This window comes from Zeus faber (assembly GCF_960531495.2).
Source record: "Zeus faber genome assembly, chromosome: 19".
NCBI lineage: Eukaryota > Metazoa > Chordata > Actinopteri > Zeiformes > Zeidae > Zeus > Zeus faber.
The window spans coordinates 10,557,376-10,585,315 of record NC_137206.1 but is presented as its reverse complement, the minus strand read 5'-3'; the positions used below and the strand labels follow the sequence as shown (position 1 = coordinate 10,585,315).

At 49.3% G+C, this 27,940-nt stretch overlaps 1 protein-coding gene across 1 annotated transcript in view; it reads left to right on the top strand.

The window, feature by feature from the left end:
• The window catches only part of bmp6 (bone morphogenetic protein 6), a 51,901-nt gene extending 24,987 nt beyond the window's left edge, over positions 1 to 26,914 (top strand). Inside the window, exons 2-7 of the mRNA XM_080019844.1 lie at positions 6,814 to 7,006; positions 13,143 to 13,291; positions 13,838 to 14,035; positions 24,816 to 24,892; positions 26,010 to 26,120; positions 26,673 to 26,914. Of these exons, the coding sequence (XP_079875970.1) occupies positions 6,814 to 7,006; positions 13,143 to 13,291; positions 13,838 to 14,035; positions 24,816 to 24,892; positions 26,010 to 26,120; positions 26,673 to 26,822 (878 nt within the window). The 3' untranslated portion in view covers positions 26,823 to 26,914. The remainder of the gene's footprint in view (positions 1 to 6,813; positions 7,007 to 13,142; positions 13,292 to 13,837; positions 14,036 to 24,815; positions 24,893 to 26,009; positions 26,121 to 26,672) is intronic.
• The last annotated feature ends 1,026 nt before the right edge of the window (positions 26,915 to 27,940 follow it).

Sequence of the window (27,940 nt, the reverse complement as noted above, 5' to 3'; positions counted from 1 at the left end):
TGCATGTGCGTGTGTGTGTGTGTGTGTGTGTGAGTGTGCGTGTGTGTGTGCATGTGTGTGTGTGTGCGCACGCCCGTGTGCAGAAAATAAGTGGGATAATTGGAAGTGGGCTGTATATGTTAGGGTAAAGAATTTATAAGGATATATGGATATCTACATCTGTGTATGTATTGTGTGTGTGGGGGGTGGGGCAGCAATAGGTGAAAGATAATGATAAAACACTGCCATAAATAATTGAGTTCACGTTGACTTAAATAACACCCATCAGGGGTTTTCTGACCGCCCGGGAAGCACAGAGCACAGGAAGGGAACTCGGCCCCATTGTCAAACCAAAACCCCTTGCAATTACTCTTGATTGTTTGACCTCACAATAATAATATATAATGTGGGGATATTATCCCAGTAACCAGAAACCGTCGAATTTGGTTAATATCCTCGGATACTCATTCAAAGACGACGCAGGGGCAGAATCGGCAGTTTGGAGCTTTGCCACGGCCATTATTCCCACTGTTATTTTATCTGGACCTCAGCCTGGGGACCAGGTTTGAGTCGACGGACGTGATTGGCCGGACTGAGGGAGTCACCGTGCTTGCCTTGGTCGGTGTAACATGGGATCCAAAACATTTCCTGGCTTTATTTTGCCCTCGTCCATATGTGATAAGAGCGCTGGAATGTTTTTTAATGGTTCCTGGGCTCACCTGGGCTGTAGGTCTTGGCCGTCAAGCTTGAAATACCTTGAATTGTGACGGTTTCCAGTGCTAGTAGGAGACTGATGAGGGACTACGTGGTGTATGGGAAAACTTTGTTAGTCTCCGTCAGGCAGCTGGACTGGAGGACATCCCCTGGTTCTCATGGTTAATCATTCATGAAGTTAATCAATTCATTATGTGAGTTGCAAAGTTGTAAATTTTCCTTATAGCTATTAAAAGTTAAAGAACGGACTTCTGAAGAGCTAACAATTTGTGTGAATGGCGTCTTGGTATTGACACGCCATCCACTTATCCATCCATCCATCCATCCGTGCATTCATCATCCATCCATTCATCAATCCGTCCATCCGTCCATCCATTCATCAATCCGTCCATCCGTCTGTCCATCCATCCGTCTGTCCATCTGTCTATCCATCTGTCCATCCATCTATTCATTCATCAATCCATCCATCAGTCTGTCCATCCATCTGTCCATCCATCCATATATCCATCATCCAACCAACCAATCAATCAGTATATCTATCAATCATCCATATAACTGCTAACCCAACTCAGGGACACACACACACACACACACACCCACACTGAATTTGTTTCTATATGTGTGTCTCACACTTGGGTGCTGGTTGTTGAATCTGTGGACTATTATCAGATATACTGTATATACTGCATGTATCAGATGTGTATGTATACGTAAATATATATATACATATATATATAGTATAAAGTATGCATATATCAGTGGAGGATAGACTTTTGAAAGACCTTATATTAAGTAATAGAACTGTTTGAAAATGTGTTTAGACTGGCCTAATAATGATGTGATATGTAATGATGTTGAAAGTTTGGTCTGATATAAGCCTCATCTCATTATCGTCCCGCGTGATGTTCCCTCTTCAGCGCCTGCAACGGAGCTCTCTCCATTTTCCATTTGTCTCTGTACAACAGACTCTTATTGTGGAGAATGGGGAATCCAGACAGCGGCTATTCATTTTTTCTCCACGTTTTATTTCCTTGGGGGAAACAGTCATAAGTTGCTTGTGTATCAGATGTCAGTCTCATACACAGTCACCTGATATTTCATGTGTCAGCGCCTGCTCTGGATTTCATTTGCATAAAGTTAACTTCCCATCAATGGCTTTCAGCACTCGCCTTCCAAGCAGCCCACCACAAAATGTGATGCCTCATTGAAACGAATGAGTGAGTAAGTGGCGCAATTTCACGTGCACAGTTCACGGCCGGTGGAAACTCACCATTAAGCCTTATTTAGACAAAACCAGAGATACTTGTTGCTCAGCTAAAAGTTTTGCTCTTTCTGTGACAATGAGGCGAGCTCTCAGATCCCTCTGGGCAGCCGCCTGTCAACATTCTAGGAGTTTAGAAATCGACCTACCAACCTACTTGCCTACCTACCTACCTACCTACCTACCTACCTACCTACCTACATACCTACCTACCTACCTACCTACCTACCTACCTACCTACCTACCTACCTACCTACCTACCTACCTACTTACCTACCTACCTACCTACCTACCTACCTACCTACCTACCTACCTACCTACCTACCTACCTACCTGCCTACCTACCTACCTGCCTACCTACCTACCTGCCTACCTACCTACCTACCTACCTGGCTACCTACCTACCTGCCCTCTACCTACCTACCTACCTACCTACAGTACCTACCTACCTACTTACCTACCTTCCTGCCCTCTACCTACCTACCTACCTACCCACCTATCTACCTAACTACTACCTACCTACTTCCATTCCTACCTACCCATCCCTTACATACCTACCTACCCTCTACCTGCCTACCTACCTACCTACCTACCTACCTAACTACTACTTATCTACCTACCTATCCTCTACCTAACTACCTAACTACAGCTTAGCTACCTACCTACCTAACTAATACTTACCTACCTTCCCTCGACCTAACAAACTACTACTTACCTACCTACCTTCTACCTACCTACCCAACTACTACTTACCTACCTACCTCATACCGCTGTTATACATCTAACATGTTTCAGCATGCAATAGATAAATGGCTAGCAATCTGATTTTATTTTATTTTATTTTATTTTATTTTATTTTATTTTATTTTATTTTATTTTATAGTGTGATCATTCCGAAAAAGATTGTCTCATTGGAACCAATCACCCTGTGAGACAAGGTTCGAGATTCCAAAGTCTTAAAACACTTTAAGTTCGAAAACAAGGTTTAGAGCTTTGACCCCTTAATTCTGTGAGAAACGTCCCCCCCCCCGAAAAAAAACAAAATGAAGGCCCACTCTGCCAGAGGGGTTGCATCGTGGGAACGCGTTTCAGAGAGAAATTGGATTTTTGACTTATAAACATACAGTATATAGAGCGAAAACATCTCCAGGCAAATATATACACATGGTATACATGCTTTTCTAAACTGTATTCAAGGAGGAAGGACCCACAGGCACACGCACATAGAGGAGACATGGAAATCCCATCAGCCACTCCTGGATCCAGGGATCAATTTACACTCGCTAATGGGATCACATCAGCAATGTGAGACACATCTGATCATTTCATCGCTCTCTTAAAACTTTTAAACCATATGGAATACCATTACCTTCGCTTTGTTTTGATACTAATATTCATGGCCGCTCAGCGATCGGCGGTTAGTTTTCTTCTTGAGCGGTCCTGGAAAAAGTTTAAATCAACTTTTTATTGGTAAATCTACACTTGCTCCTACTTGTTGTCCAGTTCTTAAAGGGGACCCGTGATGGAAAACTCACTTTTTCAGCGCTTTACATTTTTACATGTGCGCATACATTTGGCTTTCTGGTGGGGCCTACTCGGGCCTGGGTGTCTCTACCCACTGGTGGGGTTTAGGGAGAGAGAGACACAGTCTTTCTGGCCCTGTGGTGACGACATGGCGTGTTTTTTTTTAATGAAATAAATGGGAACAGAAAGGCTCCCTGGCAAAAACGATAAACAGTAATAATAATAAGTCATTTGGGCGCGGGAGGAAGGACGGCTTCAGTAGCTCCTACAAGGCCGACACCACGAGTGCCGATCACCCTCTGCAAGATGGACAAACATTAAGAAAGCTCCCTGCTCCGGATCGGGACCAATCAGCGCTTGCGGGCTAATTTGGCCTTTTTGGGCGGCAGCCGCGCAGCTGTGTGAAGGAAGCCGTGCAGCCGTCTTCAGCCGCGGCTTAACCACGGCCTTTGGTCCGCCACCTACCCCCACCGCCCGACTTGGGCGAGGGAGCCGTGCCACCTTACAAGAAATTTAGAGCCGGACGTAGGGAGCGACACTCACACCTTGTCTCCCGGAGTGAATTGTCCGCGCCGGGCCCCCCTGTCGTACGAGTGCCGCTGACATTCCCCAGCCCGGAGCAATTCCTCCCGTGATAACTGCCCGATTCAGCCCATGTAACTTTCCTCTCAGGTCCATAACATACTGTGTCTCATTCTCACTAGTGCTACGACCTCCCTCCCAGGTTTCTTTAATTAGACCTGGGGTCTCCCACCAAAAAGGAGCTCAAAGGGAGAAAGTCCCGTGGAGTTCAACCACCCGTCCCACTTACGGGAATCTCCTCGTGAACGAACTTTCCGCATCATGTTTTTCAGCATTTTTATTAAAGCGCTCCACCCGGCCGTCGGTCTGGGGATTGTTAACGCTGGTCCAAATTGAGCGGACGCCCAGTAATTCCTAAAGTTCCCGAAGTGTACGTGACATAAAGGAAGCGGCCCGTTCGGTCAGATTTCCTTCGGAATCCCGACTCTGGAGATGACCTGTAAACAGCGCCTGTGCCACACTTTTAGCCGTAATACTGCGCAGGGGAACTGCTTCTGGGTGGTGGGTTGCATAATCCACTGCAGTCGGACCAACACAAAACAATAGCCCCGAGCACTGCGGTCCAACGGCCCGATGAGGTGCACACCGAGTCTTTCGAACGGGACCTCAACTAGGGGGAGGGGCCTCAATAGCGCTCTTGCCGTCTCCGGAAGACTGAGCAACTGGCGCTCAGGACACGCGGTCCATCACGTGCCTCTGCCCAAATGCACGGCCAATAGAAGCGAGGCATTATCCGCTGCGGTGTTTTATCATGTCTGAGGTGACCGGACATCTTTGTGAAGATTCAGCAACTGGATTGCTTATTTCTCGCCTCAGATTTGTTCGGAAACATATTTTTGTGCACTGATGTGGTGAAATCAGTGAAAGTTTACAGAGAAATGCAACGGAGAGTTAAAACCCAATCCCATTCGCTCACACAACGAGGGGCCCGGCCGCTCGTTGACATTTAAATCTACACACGCAGAAACAGCCCGTTTTAGAAGGGGCCGTTTCTATGGTTTTGAGGCATGTTACAACGGCGAGGATGCATAATCTGAGTGGTATTTTGAGCCCAAAAAAACCCTTCAAAAACAGGTTTTGGGGACCTCAGAGACCATATATTAACTTTTTGAAAAGGAGGATAATAGGTCCCCTTTAAGACTGGCTGTCTCTCACAATGTACAGTATACGTGTGTGTGTGTGTGTGTGTTTGTACGGTATGTCTACATCCAGCACCGCCACATTGTGGTCCCAGGGTTCACTCTTTCCTCCGTTTTCCTCCCCTCTGTCTCCGTGTGGTGTTGTGTCTGTGGGGGAGAAAAATAAAACCTCCCGCTGAGACGGGAACTCCACTGGGAGCTCATAGTCATTACCACGCATTTGTTGGTTCTTTAGTCGCTTTTGCGCCGTCAGAAGTGGTCTCCAAACGCATAAAAGTTTGCTGCTGCCCGGGTGGGGGAGGGGGGAAATCATGGGCTTTGGCTTTGGACAGCCGATAACAGAGAGTTTATTTAGGGAGACGAGAGGCCGCGAAAACCAATTAGTCCACCGAGTATAAATCACGCAAAATCACCCGGACGGCTGAGACAGTCAACCCGAGCGCCGGTGTCTATAAATATCAGTGTTCGTTCACAATATCATACGTATCATTCACAGTCGTCATATATTGTTTCATTTTGATATAAAAGATGAATGTCGTTCAGATCTTAATAGGGGGCTCTCAAAGCTAGGGGCGCATTACGCGATTTTCAAGATTTCCGACCGGGCAACAATTTGGGAATCCAGGGCGGAGTGGCGGTAGTCCAGGGATGTCCGGGGTAGTCCATGCGGTCAATCACGATCATCGCAATCACCGCAATTTGGCCCGGTCAGGATTCCATCCAACAATGTTTTATGCGATCGGGGTTCGCCCGTCCCAAATCCTTTGCCGTGCGTCCGTCGAAGCCTCAGCTCGCACATGGAATACTCAACAGCCGACGAAAAGCACCCCAAAAAACGTGCGCACCGCGTGTCCTCCACCTTCAGATCCGCGCTCCCCGGGAGGGCGGTCGCCACTCCACGCGGCCGCGCGGGAGAGGCCCCGAACATCTGCAGGCGTCGGTCGTGACGTCGCGCGCCGCTCAAACCCGTCGACCGCCGTCGGCCGGAAAAAGAGTCATGTAAGGTGGGCCCCGACCCACGAGGGACGGGCGTCCAGCCGTGGGGGACGGGGACGGGGACGGGGGGTGAACCCGGGGGTTGCCAGTTAAGCGGCGGTGTCTCGGTTCAGTGGGCCGCCGCCTGCGATAACACGCCGAGGTCTCTTTTATCCGACCGTCTTTGAAACCCTGTATTCCTGCATACCTGCCGTGGAGGCCGCCGATCCCTTAACTCCGGGCGCGTTAGTCATAAGCCTCCTCCACCGGGGGCCAGAGCGCACCAGCTGTTCCTTATTCCTGACGGGGCTGCTTCACCCTGGGCCGTGTTGCTTTGACATTTATCGTTCATCCCTTTACATCAAAGCTAAACAAACAACGAGGGAGCGCCGACTGTTCCCCCCCCCCCCCCCCCCCCCGCACCGCACCGCACATTCAGGCCTTCATTTGAGAACCAGCTCAAGACTCTTCTCTCGAACGTTCACCGTAATTACACGGCGGGTATCCACCCACGTCTAAGTGGAGACCCATCATACCGTACGTCTCCATGTGATGAAGTCTCTTTTTTCTGCCGTCGGCTACAAGCGGGTGTTCACAGATGTGTGTGTGTGTGTGTGTGTGTGTACCTGTGTCCCGCAGTGGAGTTCGACCGGGAGCTCTCCCCGCAGCGGCGGCACCACAAGGAGTTCAAGTTCAACCTGTCGCAGATCCCGGAGGGCGAGGCCGTCACCGCCGCCGAGTTCCGCCTCTACAAGGAGTGCGTGAGCCGCGCCTTCCGCAACGACACCTTCCTCCTCAAGGTCTACCAGGTGGTGAAGGAGCACACCGACAGGTAACGCACACGCACACGCACACGCACACACAGCCGTACTCAAAGATGTTGATGCATACAATCATACAAGCATACAATCATGAAACTTTCCTTTGTTAAGATGTTGTTGTCTTTTTTTGTGCATTTTAAGTTGCTGTCGTATACCATAGGCTTATAACAGTGTAATAACACGTGTTGCAGAAGAGCCATCTACTGACATTGAACATATTCAGGTAGGCAGTTCATTGATATACTGGTTTAAAAGGCCCCTTACATGTGGATGGAATCATGTGATGGTGGAATCTGACCATTCTGCAAAAAAGGTTGCGATTTCCGATCAGACGATGATGTAATAATCACTTTCAAACAGGAATAAGTATAACGCATTGTTTCGACGGCAAACGGATTTGACGTGGGGGCGACGTGGCGCGGGAGGTAGAGCGGGTCCTCCAGTAAGCAGAGGGTTCCTGCTTAATCCCCAGGAGCGTGTGGAAGTGTCCTTGAACAAGACACCAAACCCCTAACTGCTCTCAATGAGTAGGTGTATGTGCCTTGTACGGCTGCCGCCACCACCGATGTGTGTTTGGGTGAATGTGAGGCATGCACATGTATTATAAAGTGCTTTGAGCGGTTGCAAGACTAGAAAAGCACTATATGAGATGCAGTCCATTCAATTTTACACCGAAAATTCATTCACTAAAGCGGATGTTATGAAACAGACAAATCCATTCATTAGAAAAAACATTTTTGATGCTGTCAGAAATGAAAAAAATCGACTACAGGTACTACTCACTTAACAACCTACCTGCTTAACCACTGTTCAGACTTGCGACCAGCTCTCCGACCAGCCTGTACTGTGCACTGCGTGCGCGCCATCCCAGTGTCAAGCATCTCATCACGCCTCACTCTTTATATACTATATACACTATATATACTATATATACTTTATATAATATGTACACTATGTTCACTATATACACTATATATACCATATACACTACATACACTACTGTATATATACTATAAATACTATATATACTATATACACTATATATACAATATACACTATATATACTATATACACTATATATACTATTTACACTATATGCACTATATACACTACATATACTATATACACGATATATACTATATACATTATATATACTATATACACTATATACACTCTATATACTATATACACAATATACATTATACTATAAATACAATATACACTATACACTATATACACTACATATACTTTATACACTGTATACATGATATATACTATATACACTATTTACACTATATACAGTATACTATATACACAATATACACCATACTATATATACTATATACACTATACACTATATATACTATATACACTGTATTCATCTCATCTCATCACCGTTCTCAGTCTCGTTCCCGCAGTCGGTCAGTATTCACCACACTAGCGTTCGCAAACTCCAAGACTGAAATAACAGTAAGGGGGCGGGTCCTCGCTTATCAAACAATTTGCCTCAAGACCTGGTCGCAGGGACAGAACGCGGGTGTTAAGTGATGAGTCCCTGTATTGTTAGGAAAAGTCAACATAATAATAAGTGTTTACTCATGACTTTAGAAAGCCACATTTTCTTTGTTTGTTGTTATATTATTGAGCTTTTATTGACCGGTGTTGTGAAATGCCTCTGCAGTAGGTGTGAGTCAGGCATGGTACCTCAGGTGCACGCTGGGTAATGTAGGTGCTGCATGCGTCTACCACACATATGCATTCAATAGGCTTTTCACTCTGTTATTCTCCCTTTCTTCTCATATCCCTCCCCCTCCCTCCCTCTCTCTCTCTCTCTCTGTGCTGGAGCGGGGAGATAAACGGAGCGACGGACACACCGTTCGTGCCATGTTTACAATGTACGATCACGCAAAAAAAAAAAACGCAGAGTCCTGCAGAAATAGCGCCGATAACCCCCCCGCGCCGCCGCCAGCCACCGGGAGAGCGAGGCTAACGCTCGCCAAACATTTATACAGCGTCTCCAGCGGAAGATAAACATCCAATAAGATCGCACCCAGAGATGTTTTGTCAAGCCCTGACCAATGAGAACCAACTTGAACCAGCCCCAAACCAAACTGCTTCGTCTCAAAGTCCGGGTCACACGGAGCCAAGTGGTGTTTTGTTACTACCCGGTCGTTTTTCCATTTACACCTGGCCTTTCTCTTTCTAAATCTCGGACAAATGAAGTTTACATGCATTTATCAGTCAGGCCAGATGTTCAGTGAATCCAGCGGAGCTTTGAGTCATTTTTCTAAAATAACGATTCATAATTTGGCCCTTTTTTTTTTTGCCATTGAAAAATCGGGAGGAGGGATTTCCGATCCGGTCTTTCCTGAAGCGGTGGTCCTCCACGTTTTGGAGGTATTTCGAGACTGCACAGGTCCTTCTGTCTCCCACGTCAGCGTTTCTGTAGGACTAAAATGCTTTTGAATCCTAGATTCACAGCTCGTCGCCCCACGAACCGATAAGTGCTGTTTGCGATCTTTAACGCTTCTCCATCACGAGGTGACGGCGGGAAAACCCGGCCGCCGCCGAAGAAAGCCGGCCTTTTGGGTTTGGGAGCGGACGAAAAGGGACCATAATAACGGGGCGAAAACAAGATCGGTGTTTAAAGTGTCGTTTGCTTGGGACGAACGTCTCTCGGGGTATGGCCTTTCGCCTTTTTATATTTGCGGGGGGGGGGGAAAGGAAAACAATAACATTCCCCCCTTTCTGCAATCTCGTATCAGCAGGGAGCCTATTAACTTTGGTTTCCCGCACCCCGGCCTCGCCCTTAAAAAGTGGCCTCCCTGTCTCCGACTCCCGAGCCCGTAATCATAGAGCGCTTAATAAGTCGACACCCTTTGTGCTTTTCACTTGGCCGGAGCCGGGTTTTCTCCCGGAGCGGGCGAGGAATGCCGGCGATTGCCGCGCTGGAAAACGCGGCGTGCCTAAGACGCGGCCGCCTCGGGCCGGGGTTTGCCGGGCGCGAACCCCGCCCGTCCCTTGGACCGGATAAAACCAACCCCAAATCCGTGTCATTTTGACGGCACAAAGACGGCGGTGAATTCTGTGCCACTATCACAGTATGAGCTTACAACAGTGTGATAACACATATGCCAATATGTTGGCATTGAACATAGCGACACATTATTATTCGGATAGACGGGGAATTTCCCTCGACCGACCGATGGACGCTCAACAAATTCACACTTTATTCAAGCTTTTCACGGCATTTATTTTCCTTTCACGCTCGTCGTTTTTTTACGGCATCGATTTCGGTCGAAATCGGAATATGCACGAAACGCCGGTCATACTCATTGCGGCGGAAAACCCTCATTGATACCCTCATTGATCTCCCTTGTATTTTATGACACAGTCGTTACCCCCCCGGTTTACCCCGGCCGGGGCTTTTTCCCCGGCCGCTCCAAGCACAGAAGCATGTGAAACGACCGCGCCGGCTGTGAAAAATACTCCCAACCGCAAAAACAACAACTTTTGACCCCTGACCTTATTATTCCAGTTCGTTTCAGCAGTCACTCAATAAGAGGATTTTACAGTAGCGTTTAAGGGCCCGGTGCCCGGTGGGGGACCGGACCCCCCTGCGCCTCTTCGTCGGCCGAACTGTGTTAAAATCTGTGAAAGTATACCATTGAGCTGAAGCGTATAGCTGCCTGCCTGTTGGTGTGTGTGCGTGTGTGTGCGTGCGTGCGTGCATGCGTGTGCGCGCGCACACACACACACACACACACACTCAGGCCGACGCGGAAGCCGTTAGGAATGCTCCCATTAATGAGCCAATAAAGAGGGGCTGCCGACGCATGACTGCAGGGGCATTCCCGGAACACCTGGGTGATTGCGGGGCTTTGATTATCGGCGCGGGGAGGAACGGCCGTGTCATTACCGCCTGTGATGGGAGAGAGGGAGGACGGGGCCCTCTTATCACTTGTACTGTCTTCCCCCTCACATCCCCCCCCTCTGCTTCTTCTTTTCATCACGGCCAAAGCTGTAATAGTCCGTTCTCTCGGCCGCCTTGTTTTTCAGATGTTTTTTTTTTGTGTGTCTTTAAGTCTTAACGCGTCGAGTCCGTGTGAAGTAAAAATAAAAGTGTTGTGAATTTGTTAGGAAGAATGTGTTATTAACCACCTGGGCTAATTTGAATGATTAAAACGATTGCCAAGTATATAAAATTAGGTTTCGAAATTGTGGGAAAAAAGGCGGTGCCCTCAGTTCCAAGACGATGGGGGCGTTTCGGCCGAAGACGCTGAAACTACACCCAGTCATGTTAATCGTGTTAAATGTTTACATTGGAGTAGGTAAATTCATGTTTAAAGCGGCACTATGTAACTTTTTTGTATTTGGGATTTGGCGCCCCCGCAGTTTGTGAGCGCAGTTGCATTTTTCCGCCACTGTCACAGAACTCGGTCGGGTGTCCGAAAAGAAAAAAATTTCACCGGACAAACTAGAACCTTATCGATCACGTTTCAAATAACAGTCCATGTTACAAACGCAGATGTAATGTACACCCAGGTTACAGCGGCCCCTGGCACGGACCTCGCCACTTCAGCGAGCTCTCGGTCCGCGGCTTGGAGGAGCCGTGGGGAGAGAGGGCGTGGGGACGGGCCCCCTGCTACCGGTGTAGGTACCAGATGCGCTCAGCCTGGCAGGTCTTCTTCTTTTAGCTCCTTCTCCAGGGCAGGGACTAACCGGCACAAGAGTTCAGACTTAAGTCCACGGTGCCTTCACCCCCGGCGCACTGAGGACAGCCCACCCGGTCGAGTCGCAGCCCACGTTCACTCAGCGGTAATAAAGAATAACCCAAAAAAAACAAAACAAAAAAACCCCAAATAAAAACAGTGTTTTTATTGTGGATGTATTTATTTTTATTTATTTATTTTCCCCCGACATTGATTGAATGGAGCGAAAAAAAAAACGTGCGCTGTACCGATGCGAGCCTGCGCCTTACAAAAACCGCAACAACATTTTAAACAACGTCTTGTAGATCTGATATGAGTGAAGATCCAGGAACTGGATTGTAAATTTATCGCCTAAAATTTGTTCAGAAACAGATTTTGGTGGACTGATACGGCGAAATCAGTGAACGTCACGGAGTGAATGACACGGAACACAGAACTCACGCTGAAAGCCCGCTGGATGACGTCACTGCAGAGTTCCAGTGCAGTGCCAGTACAACCAGAAAAACAGCCCTTGAAGGTGTCTAGTTCTCAGGGGAGCTCCCCAGTTCCTAGCTCCCCTCAGGGAGTCCCCACAACTGTTGGGTGCGAAAACGCCTGCATTGTTCGGGGGCGGGGCCATGCCAGGTGTGAACCCCTGTCCGTCATCGAGTCATGATTTGGCCCCACCCAAAAAATCCGGAGCAGAAAAACGGTGAGAAACAGTATAACGGTCTAAGTCCACAATTCAATACAACGGTACATCGTTCAGCCTTTTCACAGCAATTACTTTCTGACATGTATAATGTGTTTAGAAACAAATCACTGAATTCACTTCACAGGGACTTAAAATAGAGACTTCTAACCCAAATATAAGTAAGATTTAAATTGTTTGGAAATGATATTAGCCTTTTTAAGCCATATGTACAATACATTATAGTAAAATGCAATATATACTTAAATACACGACGGACAATGAATATACTGTGTCCATAAACTTCATAATAATATATTAAGAGTAGAGCTGACACAATTATTACATAATCGCCTGATCGATTGCTTGAGCTCCATCAGTTTGCAACGTCGTTCGATTCTACAATCACAGGTTTATCTGCTCATTCCAATGTCAACGGGGTTTTGAGGAGGAGTGAGAAATGTTGAAACAAACAGAATACGAATGAGGTGCGTTTCCGTCATGACTCGCTACCCGATGTTCAATGTCAATAAATGGCTCAGCTTGATACGATGGATGTGTATTATTACACTATTATGATCATATAGTATGAGTGACATCAAATGAACAAAAAGTGACATTCGCTCATCGAAAATGATGTGCATGGCAATGATCGCGGACGGCCCGACCATCATGAATTTATTGGAGCCAAACCAAAACTTTCGATCATTTTTACCGCAATACGTCTACATTAAAGGTCCTTCCCCCGCCTGTTTTCCCTCTCAGAGAGGCAGACCTCTTCCTGTTGGAGTCTCGCAGGCTGTGGGCGGCCGAGGAGGGCTGGCTGGAGTTTGAGATCACAGCCACCAGCAACCTGTGGGTGATGAGCCCCGCGCACAACCTGGGCCTCCAGATCAGCGTGGAGACCAGCAACGGTAAGGACCCGGGGGGGCCCTCGAAAGTCATCCTGGATGCACGGGGCTTCTTGGCTACAGGGGAGTTGGAGAGGAAGTCACATTCATAACATTTCAAAACTTTGTGGATGGTGGTGGAAGGTGTACTCAGACTACTCACTTAAGTAAAAGCACAAACACCCTGAGAGAAAATAACTTTAGTAAAAGCGAAAGTACCACGTTTGCTATTTCTACTCAAGTAAAAGTATGTAAGTGATAGCTCTTAAATGTACTAAAGAGTATTGAAAGTAAAAGTACTTGTCATATCCAGCGCCCTGGTATAACAAGAGCCTAAAATACGGGACTGGTCATTTAACTGATTGGTTCTGTGGATGGGTTCCTCTTGCTTGGGCTTGCTAAATGAACCCAATCCGCTTATGTTAGAAGTGTAGTCTAGTAAAAGGTATAGTTTTATGCTATGAAATGTAGCACACTAAAAAGGGGGGATGCGGGATGTCAACGTTCACTCTCCCAATTCTATTTTCAAATGAATGACAAATGAAAAATTGTCTGCAAATCCCACGGCAGGCCACAGCATCAGCTCCAAGGAGGCGGGGCTCGTGGGCCGTGACGGGGCGCTGGAGAAGCAGCCCTTCATGGTGGCGTTCTTCAAGGTGAGCGAGGTGCACATCCGCACGGCGCGCTCCACCGGCGGCAAGCGGCGCCAGCAGAACCGCAACCGCTCCACGCAGCCGCAGGAGGGCTCCCGGGGCCCCGGCCCGGCAGGTGGGTGCCCGTTCCAGGATGCGAGCCGACCGCATCGAACGCCGGTCCAGAAGCACGCGCGACTGACTGCGCACTGACCCCCTACGACAGTCACAACTGATCACGGAAACCCGTTGAGATCAACGGACGAGGGGCCAGCATGTGTTTAAAGCCTGGTCGGGGCGGCTGAACTCCGAGGAAGCCTGATAAATTGGACCTGACTTCGGCCGGGCCTTCTCTAATCAGCCCACATCGCATGTCAGATCGCAGCACGAGGACGATGTCAAAAATCTGGTTTTGCTATAGTTAATCTATGCATGGATTAAGGATACTGAAACCAGACTCATAATCATGGTGTTTGCTACAGAAACACAGCTGTTGCTGGTGTTTGGGCGATCTCTGACCGGGCTCGCGTACGTTACGCGATTTCTGCCCGCGCTGTAAGCTCCAGACTGCTCTTCCTGAATTCGGTCAAAATTGGCCAGAAAAAACGTCGTACAGTAACAGTATTGCAATGTATGAGATAATTCCGACCCCATCCGACTTGGTTTATGGACTCCCAGTGCTTTCTTGAATTTGAGCTGATCTGCAGTCGTGGCATCGGGCATTTAATCAGTATGTTGCAGTTTGGTCGGACGGCGGGCACAATACGGATCAGGTTGCAGCCGTGTTGCGGCTCCTGTGGCACACTTAAAATTCATTCTCGCCTCAAGCTCTCCGGACGACCAAGGCTAGCCCACGCTGGAACTTCTCCACGGTGTAAAATCGCACCGTGCAACACGGCTCCATGTGAGGTTGTGTGGAAGGGTGCGATTAGGTGAAAGCTTACTAACTAAGTCAGGGGCCCGGAAAACCCGAAGGCGAGACACATTTCTGTTGTGCAGCCGAGGTTGAGCATTTGTATTGAAGCCCGAGACATTAAAAGAGGGCTAAGAAACAACGTACGCGTACATATTTCATGATACGGACGGCATAAACTAAAGCACGAATCCAGCCGAAAATGAAATCTATTTTGCTGGCGTCACTGAGAGGACTAATGGGATAAAGGACGTATTGTCTTCTAAGTGATCAGTTTACCCCAATACCTCTGTCAGAATCAATCCGGCAGAACCAATATAGGCGACTTGAGAACTTATAGGTAAAAGAGAGGTTGAAGAAAACCTTTCTAACATTCATGAAAGGCAGAGAGAGAGAGAGAGAGAGAGAGAGAAGTTACAGAAAGTGACAGCGATGAAGTCAACGGAAGACACGTGAAGAGGGAGAAGGAGAGAATGAGAGAGAGCGAGAATCCTCCCTCAACCAATGACCTCATCTTCTCAGCCTCCTCATCAACCCACCCACCACCACCACCACCACCACCACCACCCCCTACACACACACACACACACACACACACACACACCCGCCCCCACCCTCCTTCCTGCCCGGGCAGCAGATGTGATGAGCAGGTACGGGCCCTCGATGTTATGAGCCCCCGAGTAAAGCCCTTCAAATTAAATCAAGCCCTAATCCTCCCACCTTTCACCCACTGCATAATTCCGTCTCGCCTTTGTAGCGCTCGCAGCTAAGCCGCTCCGCTCTGAGGCTCCATTGTGTGGCCGCGTAGGTAGAGGTTGCTCGCGCTAAAGCCGTCTGATCCCGGGGCTAATATGACAGCTGAGGCAAAAAAAAAAAAACAACAAAAAAAAAAAAAAAAACGCTCACGGTAAGACACCTCCCTCCGCGGCCCTATAGCGAAGGCCGGGGGCCGCGTCCGAGCCGGCGTTCGCACACTGGGGCTGTGTTTCGCTGCCGGGCGCCTCGGGATCCGAGCCGGGGCTTCGGCAGATAAGTGATTCACCTCCGCCTCTGTTTCTAATGGCTATAGCATCCGTTGTCCTTGTAGGACGAGCGCTATATCAGTTTGCTTTTGCTCTCTGCCAAGATGTATATATATTTTTTTGGTGCCTGTTTAGTGGGGGTCCTGCTTCGGTTTCCGGTTCGGGTTTAATCCGTCGTCACGTCCGGCTTGACGGGGGTCGCAGTGCGCCGCTTGTTAACACGGGAGGCTGCAGAGGTTGTAGGTGAAATTCCTGCCGGCTCTCCCCCAGTCGGCCGATCCAGATGAAAAGCCTCGGCAAAACAAAACAAGAGAACAAAGACTCGCGATGTGTTATTGTAGAGGACGGGCCGGGTCCGCCACATGTGCAGCTTTTGGCCCCTGCCCCGCCAGCGCCCGTCTAACCCCAGCTGCCGCTCGTTGGCTTGAGGAGCGCGTCTCCGCTCGAGTCGTATCGGGGGAAACGACGAGGCTGAGCCGTCTCGCCCGATCGGCGGGTTCAAACTTTGGCGGATGCATGTTTGTTCGGGCGTCAGAGGATCGGCGACCACCGCGGGCCCGCAAAGAGTCTGCGGTGGTAGCCTTGGCGTGTTAACCCTATATAGCGACAGCTGACGCCGGTTTCAACTCCGAAGAATCATCGCACTCTCCGATGCGCTGACGGTGACAACACGTTACGCCGGTGTGTCGTCAGCCAATCACGGCCCATATAGCCTCAAAGCAGCTGGCTGTTATGAGCCAATCAGGTTCCTCCATGGTGCTTATAGGCATCAGGCGACGTCAAAGGCTTTACTGCCCTTCTAAACTCAAGCCATGCGCCGACCGCTTGGAAAAGTACACAAAAGCATTTCTATATGTGTTCCACTATGTTTAATGAAGTGATTATGGTAACAATTTTTCTACCTGCTGCGTGTTATTTTTTCAATTTGATCGTCTATGGGGAAATGGCCATTGACTGTTGGAAAAAAAAAAAGTTTTTTGTTTTTTTTTTGACGAAGGATCTCGCCGCCGGATCTTCGGGATGAGAAAACCTTGTGATATCTGCTTGAAAAATCTGCTCCGAGAGAGTCTAACAACGACAATCTGTTAAGTCTTGGGAGTCTTGGAGGATTGGACTTTACATAACCCAAAACATCAAGACTTCAAGACCCGCCGCTCGGGACGGCGGGGAGTGTAAATATTTACATCATACACAGGAAGCGAAGGAGCCCCCCACATACACACACGCACGCACACAGGCGCACACACGCACGCACACACACACACACACACACACACACGCACACACGCACACACGCACACACGCACACACAGCCCACCACCTCCGCGACAGCCGGGTGTCCTGGTCCAGCAGAGGGGCTTCTGGGATTGGAAGGGACGGGGAGGATCCGGTAGGAATTCAGCGCGGCATATGGTTCCAATACCGCATCACTCACTCTAGAGAGAGAGAGAGAAAGGGAGAGAGAGAGAGAGGGAGAGAGAGAGAGAGAGGGAGAGGGGGGTCGCAGGATGGATGGGGAGGAAGAACGGTCGAGGTAGAAACATTATGTGGATGCTGGAGTCCCGTCTCTCCCTCTGTTTGTAGTCCAGACCTTTCCGGCGTTGTCCCTAAAGGAGGGTTTCCCTCGTTCCATTCCGGGCGACGACACCTTTTACTACCCCCCCCCCAGCCGAACGGCGTCTTCCAGCTCGGTGATCAGAGGTCGCCTGCGGTGTGAGCTTTTTTTCCCGATAAAGAGCGGCTTTTTAGACGCCTTCCCCCGCCTCGAAATCAAATGAGCCCGTTTCTGTGAACTACTGGTGCCTCCGGTGATGCTTTGTTTTCACCCAAACCGATGGAAAAGCTCCATCGGTGCGACGCAGGCTAACGGACAAAACGACTTCACGATCCTTGAACTTCCCAACGGTGAGGACAGGGCCAACTTTTTCTCACTTTGACTCTTTTTCATATCGCTTCTAAACATTATGAAGTGATAGTAGGTGCCTGACATAGTCCAGTTTATTATGCACATTAATTCAAAACGTATGTTACGTAAAGTCCATATAACACAGCATAACCACACAAACTTTTTTTTTATAGTGACTAATCTGGACAGCTGATCTTTACGTCTGTATTTTACTAGTATTTGAAACGGCCGCAGAGAAACTATTCTGATCTGTATGTTATTCAGATTATAATACTATTATTCTCGCTATTCTGACTAGAAATTGTAAGAATAGTGTTTATTGGTTTATTATGAACCCAAACGGTCGCGGGGGGGGGGGGGGGGGCTCGTCTTGACCTCGGCGGGTCGGCGTCGGGCAGATTAATGGATTTCTCTATTTACGCTTTCCCCGCGATTGGCGCCGGCAAGGAGTGCGTCACCAGGAAAAAGTAGAATGAGGCGTCCCCGCCTCGGCGGTTTACGAAGGAGCTCGGCGCGGGTTCCTCAAAACCTCGGCCCCCCCGACGCCGAAAGGAACAATAAGACACCTTTAAAGGTAATTTGGGGGGGGTTCCCGTGGGCGAGGAGGACCGGGGACGGTAATGGGAGTCGGCCCGGGTTCTTTGGCTTGCGGGGGAGGTGAACAGCCATCCGGGGAAGGAGTATTGCGTCCCAGCGTGGCCCTGGCGGCCTGTAATTAGGGCCCAGCCAGTCATTAGCTGCCAGCTAAAAGACTGACCACGCTAACAGTATTGCTTGAGGAATTATAATAACACGGCACTGGGCCAGCTGTGTTTTTTCATGTCTCTACCACCCCCCACCCCCCACCCCCACCATCACCACCCACCCACCCACCCAACACACACACACACACACACCCATGTGCGCACACCTCGTCCGCCCCCTCTTCCGAACCTCCTTTCTTTTTTTTCCCCTGTTTACCGGAGTCGGAGTAATTAGACGTGGCGGAGCTCCCTCGCAGAGTTTAATAACCGCCGTGATGAAAGACAGGAAGAAAGATAAACTTCAAGCGGAAGAGGTCGGTGGGAGTGCGCGAAGGAGCGGGAACAAAACACACCCCGGACCCTCGGGGCGGTGTTCTCTCTCTTTGCCCGTCTCCGCGAGACACTCCCCCGGCGTCCCATCTCACAGCCGTGAGGTCGCGTGGGTCGCGTAAGCGCCGCCGGGCGACGTCAAGGGTCCCTCTCTCCCGGCCCAAACACGGGCTCTTGTTTCGGGGACAGCTCTGGACGCACGGTCAACCGTTCGAATTTGAAGCCGCGGCGGAGCTAGGACTGGTTCACTTATGTACCGGCCTCGTGTGGAGGATCAAGGGTTAGGCTCGGGTTCCCCTGGGGGGGTTTAAGATGGAGCTGATCCCGTTCTCATCCCGGCTCGACGAGTTATTCGTCTCGACCCTCGCATGAAAACCGGCGGAAAACGGATTTTATTCGGATTTATGTGGCGAGCCGCTCGGCCCACGGCGCAATCTGTACCTGTCGCCTTTCTCAACCACGATCCCCTGACTTTCCACGTCGCAAAAAAATGTTCAACAAATAGTACGCCGATGACTATTCCAGAAGCAGACGTTCGGGTGGAGGAGCTTCGCTCAGCTCGCGTGGGACAGGGAGCGTTAAATGTTTTTTTTTTTTTATGTGACAGGAAGGGGAGACGGCGGTTTATTGGGGCACCCGCCGCAAATGCCGGCCTTTACACTCAATGAAAGCCCGCGGTAAATATCGGCCTTATTCCTCTTAGGGGGCTCCATGGGCTGCGGAGGAGGAGGTGTAGGGAAAATGAGCTGTGGATGAGAGAGAGAGAGAGAGAGAGAGAGAGAAAGTTCTGTATGAAAGCACTGTACCGGGCCGGCGAGGGCTGCCAGTGGTAGTCAATGAGGAATAAATAATAGCGATCGCGCCGACCCAGGAACATTTTCGCTCGTTGGGCTCGCGTCGCGCTCCTCGGAACGCGGCGATTATTTTCTTCTGTCTGCGGCTCATGGCGTCACGCCGCTAATTTCCATATGTAAAGTAAAGGTGAGAGCGGAGCGCCGGCCAGGGATGATGTAAGGCGGCTGATGTAAGAATCTGAACGGGGCCTTGTTTGCTTTCGAATGTGTGGGGGTGGAGGGGGGTCGAGTGCGACCCGCGCAGTTCGCGGGAGTTGAGGAGTTCGGCGTGACGGGGAGGACGCCGAGAGAAACACCGTCTTCCCTGTTAAAATTAACCCTGCAAGCTTATGAAAAAAAAAAAAAAAAGCAAACATTAAATCGGACGTCGTAACGACAGGAAAACTCGGTCTGGTCGCGCTCCGCCTTTTTCCACATTTGAGGAAGCCGGTCCTAAATCTGCTCAAGCCAAACGCTGTTCCACTGTTGTAGGCTTTTAGAGGTCGGGACGGAGGAACACGACTCTCCCTGCGTGTTGACGGACGGCGTAATAAACACACACACACACACACACACACACACACACACACACACACACACACACACACACACACACACACACACACACACACACACACACACACACACACACACACACATTCAGAGCGAGCGTTTGCGCCGTCGGACAGGAAGGAATGCTTGGACCCGGGGAAACACCTGACCTTTTCTGCCGGTTACGGATAACAACCCGAACCCCCACCACACACACACACACACACACACCGACACACACACACACACACACACTCTTGTACCAGTATCAAAGTGAGGTCCGAGTAAATGCACCTGGTAACTAAGTAAGGACCCATGTTTCTGGTGCAGTTCTAAACCAAAAAAATAGTCATTTTGGAGACTGGTCCTCACAAGTATAATAAAACAAAAACACACACACACACACACACACACGCACACACACACACGCATACACACACACAAATACATATACATATACACACACACACACACACACACACATACTTACACACACATACATACACACACACACACATTCATTCTGAGAGTCGGCCCCGTCGGACAGGAAGGAACGCTTGGACCCGGGGAATCACCTGACTGTTTCCACTGGCTACGGATAACAACCCCCACCACCACACACTTCAATTTGGAGACCGGTAGACAAACCCACACACACACACACACACACACACACACACACACGCCTCCTGCCGTGATAAGTTTCACCTTTTAATTTCCCGTCCCCTCTCAGAATTAGCCCCGGGCACGTGAGCGAGTCCACGTTTCTGCTCCGATAGGAACAGTTCCGTTTGGCTGATTTATTTCGAATTTGCGAGTTGAGTCCAGGGGAGGTGTTGGGAACAAGGGATTTTGCATGAGTTGGAGTTTCTTTCTCCCTCACGTTTTGCATCAGAATGTTCATTTTTCACTTCAACATACACGCGGCGCGCGACAGGAATGTATTGAGTAGGTGTCGCCCGAAGTGGGAACCAGATCTCACCCGCGACCCGACATCCATCTCCATTCCTGGGAGTGTACCTAACTGTCTCTCTCTCTTCTCACTCCCTTTTGCTCTCATTTGAATTGCCAAATCCAATTTCCTCTCTCTCTCTCTTTCTCTCTCTCTTTTTCTCTCTCTCTCTCTCTCTCCCTCCCTTCCTCCCTCCCTCTCTCTCTCTCTCTCTCTCCAGCCGAGGCACATGGGTGTGGGCAGGAACGCGTGTCCGCCTGTTTCGGAATGAATTCAATGCGATGATGAAACCGTAATGAAATTAGCGGCGGCCATGTCGAATTCCAGCCGACTCGCTAATAAGGAGCCCAGTGGATTGTCCGACACACACACACACACACACCATGTTTTTCTAAGACCAAGCGCTCTGTGTGTGTGTGATGTAAGTGAATGCAACTGCGTGTCTTCATTTTGTCTGTTGATGTATGTACGCGCTACTTGCTGCTGGTGAGTGAATGATGGTCAATCTTCGCACGTCTGTGTGTGTGTGTGTGTGTGTGTGTGTGTGTGTGTGTGTGTGTGTGTGTGTGCGCGCGCGCGTGTGTGTGTGTGTGTGTGTCCCACTCCAGCTGAATAAACAAAGCTGCTGTTGGTCAGTTAGGGAGGTTGAGCTCCAGAGTCTGGGTGGCTGCAGACACTGACTGACAAATCCCCATCGACACGCACACGCACGCACACACACACACACGCACGCACACACACACACACGCACACATACGCACAGCCCTATACGTTCCCACGCCCTTTTTAGCAATAGCGTTTGTCACATCTGTATGGTGGCATTGCTCGATACTTTCTGTGTGGAGTCGTGAGGAAGGGTCACAGCCGCAGTCGTTCCTTTTTCGGTGAAAGAGACGGATAGACAAGAATCAAAACCTCGAGGCAGGAGAGGAGGACAGTAAGTCAGGCGGAGGGAGCGAAGGAGAACTCTAAACATTAAGTGGAAACTCGGTGTCAGTGCTCTTGACTTCAGGGTTGCGACTGGTGCCAGCGAATGACCTTCTCCACTCCCCAAAAAGAAACCCAAAGCCGTACCTGGGACAGCGGTGCTCATGGAAGGGAATGGAACGGAGATAATTAAGAACAAACTGTCTGGAGGGTGGAGTGTGTGTGTGTGTGTGTGTGTGTGAGTGTGCGTGCGTGCGCGCGGGCTGGGACGGTTGTCACCGCGTCCCGGCTTGTGTCCTCGTGTGTTTACGCCAAGGCGTGGGAGCGGAGGGGGTGAATTAGGCAACCGCTCAGGAGCGCCCGGCGCCAGACGAGCGCGGGGCACGTCCCCCCCGGAGCCGCCCGGCTCCAGTGAGCGCACGGCGCCTCGTGCCCGCCGCGGCCGCGGCCCTCGCACGGGTCCACGCCCGCTGGAATGTGGCGCGGGACGCGGCGTCCCTCTCTCCCGCTATCGGATTAAAAGTGTGTGTTGCCCGTTGGGGTTTTCCCTCCAGGAACTCACAGGGTTCCGCTGCAGCGGAGTAGATGCAGGATACTGATTTATTGACTTATTGATTTATGACGCGGCTCCGTAAAATGCTCGATTCCGATTGGTCAACAGCGGCTGTGGGTTATTTCTCAATGACATCCGTTGTCGTGGGCCCTTCCCCACCTCACTTAACGCAGGCACGGCAACAAACAAAAACTGCCATTCAAACGCCCTTCACTCAGTTAGAAGAAGACAACTGGACAGGATTATGAATGTGTTGAATACAATTTTAAATACTGTATTAAACGACTCAGGGGTCGCGAGTCACCGCGGCAGAAGAGTTATTTGCTTATTTTGACCGTGACTCTCACTGCAGCGACTCACACGCTGAATCAAAACCCGGTCTGGAAGGAAAAGTAGCCTCGTTACAGCAGTGGCGGGATCGCAACGGCAAATCCCGCTGTGGTGGGTCTGGGGCCGGGCTTGGCTCGCCTCGGCCTCCGGGAGCAGCAGCAGCAGCAGCAGCAACAACAACAACAGCAGCAGCAGCAGCAGCAGCAGCAGCAGCAGCAGCTTTCCGGAGAGCATCTGTACGACAGTGTGTTCTGAGGTGTCTCCAAACTTCAGCCGCGCACAGCTCTCTCTCTGAAAACAGCCGAGCGCCACCGCTCCCGGAGGCTGCGGGGGCGCCAAACAGGGCTCGGATGGAAAAATCAGCCCTTGAACCTGCGGCTGTTTTAGACTTTAGTCCAAAACCCATTTTGGGTGTTGTGTTCGATATGTCTGTTGAAGGAATAGATATTGGAGGAATATATTTTATCACAGCAATTATGGGTAATTTTCTACAATATCAATGACAATATTTCATATCAAATTAAAAAAAAAAGCCGCATTTTGAAACAGTTATAATAATGTCATTGATCAGACCAGGTTTGTACTGATGATAATCCCTGTAGTGCCCCGTAACAAGATGACTTACGTACATTTGGTCCGTTGTGTTGTAGGTATGGACTAAAAATAAAAAACTCTGTGAGTGTCAAGCCCAGCAGCCTGTGAGGATTCCATTCACGTAAAGAGTCAAATCTCAAAAAAAGAGAGCCAAACTTCTTCATCACGGAAGTCCCCACACCACAAGGTCCGAGCTTCCTCTCCTCCGCCCACCACGTCCGTGCGCACTCCGTACGTTCTCTCAGGGACTTTTTGTTTCTTCTCATCCTAATTATTGGGATATTCATGGGATGTGAGTGATGCGCGGCGTCGATCACGAGTTTTTACGAGAGAAGAAAAAAATCCACACAAATTCACGAGGCCCCCTAAGTGCACCAGGTTCCAAATGATTAACTGTGCCATACGGAAAGGCTGCCTGTGGTCATGGGCGACCTATTCTCTCGGCCTGCGTTCACCTCCACGTGGTTTCACGCCCCCTAAATGCCAACGCCCGCATGGTCTTGTATCACCCTTCAGAGTGATACAAGACCCTGACCGCCCTGTCAGGGGTTGTTTTGCGATAACGACCGCCTGCGTGTACATCACAGCTCATGTCATGACATGTCTAACACACTTACCCGCCTTTGCCTCACGCAGTTGCGATTCAGGTGACTGAACTATTCAAGTTCACCTGAGCGTGAGCTTGAGGAACAGGTTTGTAACGACTGGTCCCACCGCAGTGTTTGCTTCTTGGGATTGTGGCAGCATTCCGTTTAAACCCGACGATCGGACACTGAACAGCTGGACTCCCTCATGGACTCCACACACACCAAAGGGGAACACCTGTTTTCAGTGTTACATCCGCCGAACCACACGACTCCCCACGTGTTATATTGTTCATAGAAGCAATTCCTACACTCCTTTGTGTTTGAGAAACCGGGCGATCGGGCGATTTGAGAAGCGGCGCTGTGACGTACCGCTGGGGCACTCTTTTTCGCCGCGCTCCCAAGAGACCCCCGTTGAAATGAAGGGAGAACCTCAAATTCCATTTGAAACAGCGCGACTTGAAGATTCAATTCACGCTTGTCCTCCGAAGACGGAGGCTCGCTCGCCCCGTCGCCCTGTTCTGGGAATACGGAGAAGCGTGGGAGTTGGTTCTGTGGACCAATCTGCGCCACCCCGCCTTTAAAACCACTGACATTTGAGCTATTTAAAAAAACAGGGACTCAAAAAAAAACTAAAAACAAACAAAACGTGTTTGTGTTTTGTCCTCGTGTTGCAGATTACAACAGCAGCGACCAGAAGACGGCGTGCAGGAGACACGAGCTCTACGTGAGCTTCAGGGAGCTGGGATGGCAGGTAGGGCTATTTTCGGGACCTACATTTTTTTTTTTTGGTTACATTTTATAGTGTGTGTGTGTCTCCTAAGAGCCCCAAAATACACTTTAGAGACAGAGAAAGAGAGAGCGAGAGAGAGAGAGAGGGAGAGAGAACAGAGAGAGCAGAACAGCCCAACCCTTATCAGAAAGAGGACAAGAATAAAAGGACAGGCAGAACGGAGAGATCGAGGCGGGAGAGGCAGAGGAACACAGACTGGGAGGAAGTCAGAGAGCGAGAGAGAGAGAGAGAGAGAGAGAGAGAGAGAGAGCGAGAGATGGTAGCTGAGTGATTCTGCAGACATATTGTGGTGGTGGTGGTGGTGGTGTTGGTGGGGTGGGGTGGGGGGGCTGCTCCATATTAACCCAAAAAGCTCAGATAAATAGACTTGGTCTAAAATTGTGCCTTTCCTGACATAGGATTGAAATTGAGGTGTCTTAATAACATAATTATAATAATAATATTTATTATTGATAATAATAATAATGTGTTATAATTATTATTATTATTATTAATAATAATAATAATAATAACAATCATAATAATAATAATAATAATAATAATAACAATAATAATATTAATGTTATTATTTTTATAATAATAATATAATTATATTATATGTTGTGATCCAAACCGTATTTGTATTTATTTTCACTTTTGGGATTCTGTATTTGCTTTCAAAGCACTGTTGCGTACTGCATATAGGCATCGAAAGAAGAATTTCTAACCCTTAGTTACACGTTCACATTGTATGAACAACCGGTCTCAGTTGAGCACCTGGGCTGTCACCATCACGACATTTTACTTGGCGTTTAATTGTTAGACAAATTATTGCGATTAAGGATAGTCTAATGATACACGTCCACCTTGGAAAGAAAAGTAATCATTATTGGAACATCGAGATTTTGGGTCAATAGTTAAAATTTTCCCAACCCAACCGATTGAAAGATTCGGTTTATGGCGACGTTTCTGACCCGAAATCCCCCATGACATTTGGACGGAAACACTTGATTGGTGGCTGTGATTTGTTTTCTGTCGCATCAGGCTTTTCCGTTCCGCTCTCCAGCCCCGTTTTGTTTGTGCTTTTGTTGTGTCCCAGGACTGGATCATCGCTCCAGAAGGTTACGCCGCCAACTACTGCGATGGAGAGTGCTCCTTCCCCCTCAACGCCCACATGAACGCCACCAACCACGCCATCGTGCAAACACTGGTGAGGTGGCGACCAAGCTGGCCCCTGGCAGGAAGTATCGTCTCCTTGCGTCTTTCATTTAAAGCGACGCAAACTTTTTAACTCAACGTGACAGCTTCAAAATCATTTTGATAGTTAATATGGAGAATGGCTGTTGCTGCAGCTGTTTTGTTTCACTCTCTGACTCGTGCTTGCGAGCCGACCTGCCAGGCCGAGCACATCTGGTATCTACACCGGTAGCAGGGGGGCCCCGTCGCACCCCGAGCCCTCCCTCTCTGGACTGGGTGCCCGCTGCTACGGGAAGCGACGAGGTCCCTGCAAGGGGGCGCTGTAACTTAGGTGTACATTATATCTGCGTTTGTAACAGACTGATATTTAAACGTGACTGATAAGGTTCTCATTTGTCCTGTAAAATAAATTATTTTCCGACGCCGGACCGAGTTTTTATGACAGTGGCGTAAAACTGCAATTGCACTCGCAAACGCTGGGGGCGCAAATACCAAAAGTTACACGGGGGCGCTGCGTTGACCAACTTGATCCTTATGATTCTCGTGACTTCCGTCTTCTTCACAGGTTCACCTGATGAACCCCGAGAACGTGCCCAAGCCGTGCTGCGCCCCCACCAAGCTGCACGCCATCTCCGTGCTGTACTTCGACGACAACTCCAACGTGATCCTGAAGAAGTACAAGAACATGGTGGTCCGGGCCTGCGGCTGCCACTGACCCCGCCGCGGGTCACGCGATCGGCGGCCGGCCGGCCTGCCAGCCCGCCGTCCGACGGGGAGGGGCCGCTGGTGACCACGCCCGCATACAATGACTAGAACCCATAGCGAGGTAGACCTCATGTAGACGTCCAGTTTCCCCTCCCTGCCCGATTCACCAGCCTCGAAAGGAAAATCTCCGCCTTGAAACGAGATTTTTGTTCTCGGACAATATTCTCAGTTGTTTCCTATCGATGACATGAACATTTGTTTTGCCAAAAATCAAAACCCCAGAACTTCCCGCAGGAATTCCCAGCCTCAGACTGGGAACGACTACGCTTGACAACGTGTCAGGGTGGGTCAAAGTGCCTAAACAGCCGACGACCCCTTTTTTAACCTTTTGCGAAAGGCTCCAAAGGGGAAGCTGAACTATCGTCGGACCGCTCAAGTGCTGCTTTCCTTCCCCGTCTTCCAAACCAAATGGTGGATCTCAGTTCTCAGAAAACCCCGACATCCGATATTAACCAAGAAGCTCATAAGCTAGTACGCGTGATTCTGGGAATTTGACTCAAGGCCCAAAAGAGCAAACGAAAGTAATGAGTTCAATTTGTGAGGCCAAATGACAAAAGATTGAAAAAATAAATGTCTGCGTGTGTCAACACACATCGATAATGCATGTCGGAGTTGAGCATCTCGATGGACGACACGCCGCCGTAAATAAGAAGTCTGCGCCCCCCCCCCCATTTCACATTAAGCCATATTTGCCTTCCTAAAATATTATATGGACTGAACCAAAGTGACCGCAGGCTATTTTAGTTGCGAGCGGCTCCAAATATCCCACCCACGTGTCAATATTTGCAGGGCTCACGCCGAGCCTCCGGTCCGACACGATGCATGTTGTGGCCGGGACCGTTTTCCCCCCCGAAGAAGCGAAGAATACGGCCTTATCCCCCCGACACACCGCAAGAAATTGTGGAAAAACATTCAGCTGGTCCCAAAAAAAGCAGCTGGTGAATCAGTTTGTGTTTTCTGTAATTAGCCCTTTACTTTTTTATTTTTATTTTTTTAAATACACGGATTTACCATCCTCAAACCAAACGGTTTGAAATTAATGTCGAATAGCAACTTTTTTCCCCCCAC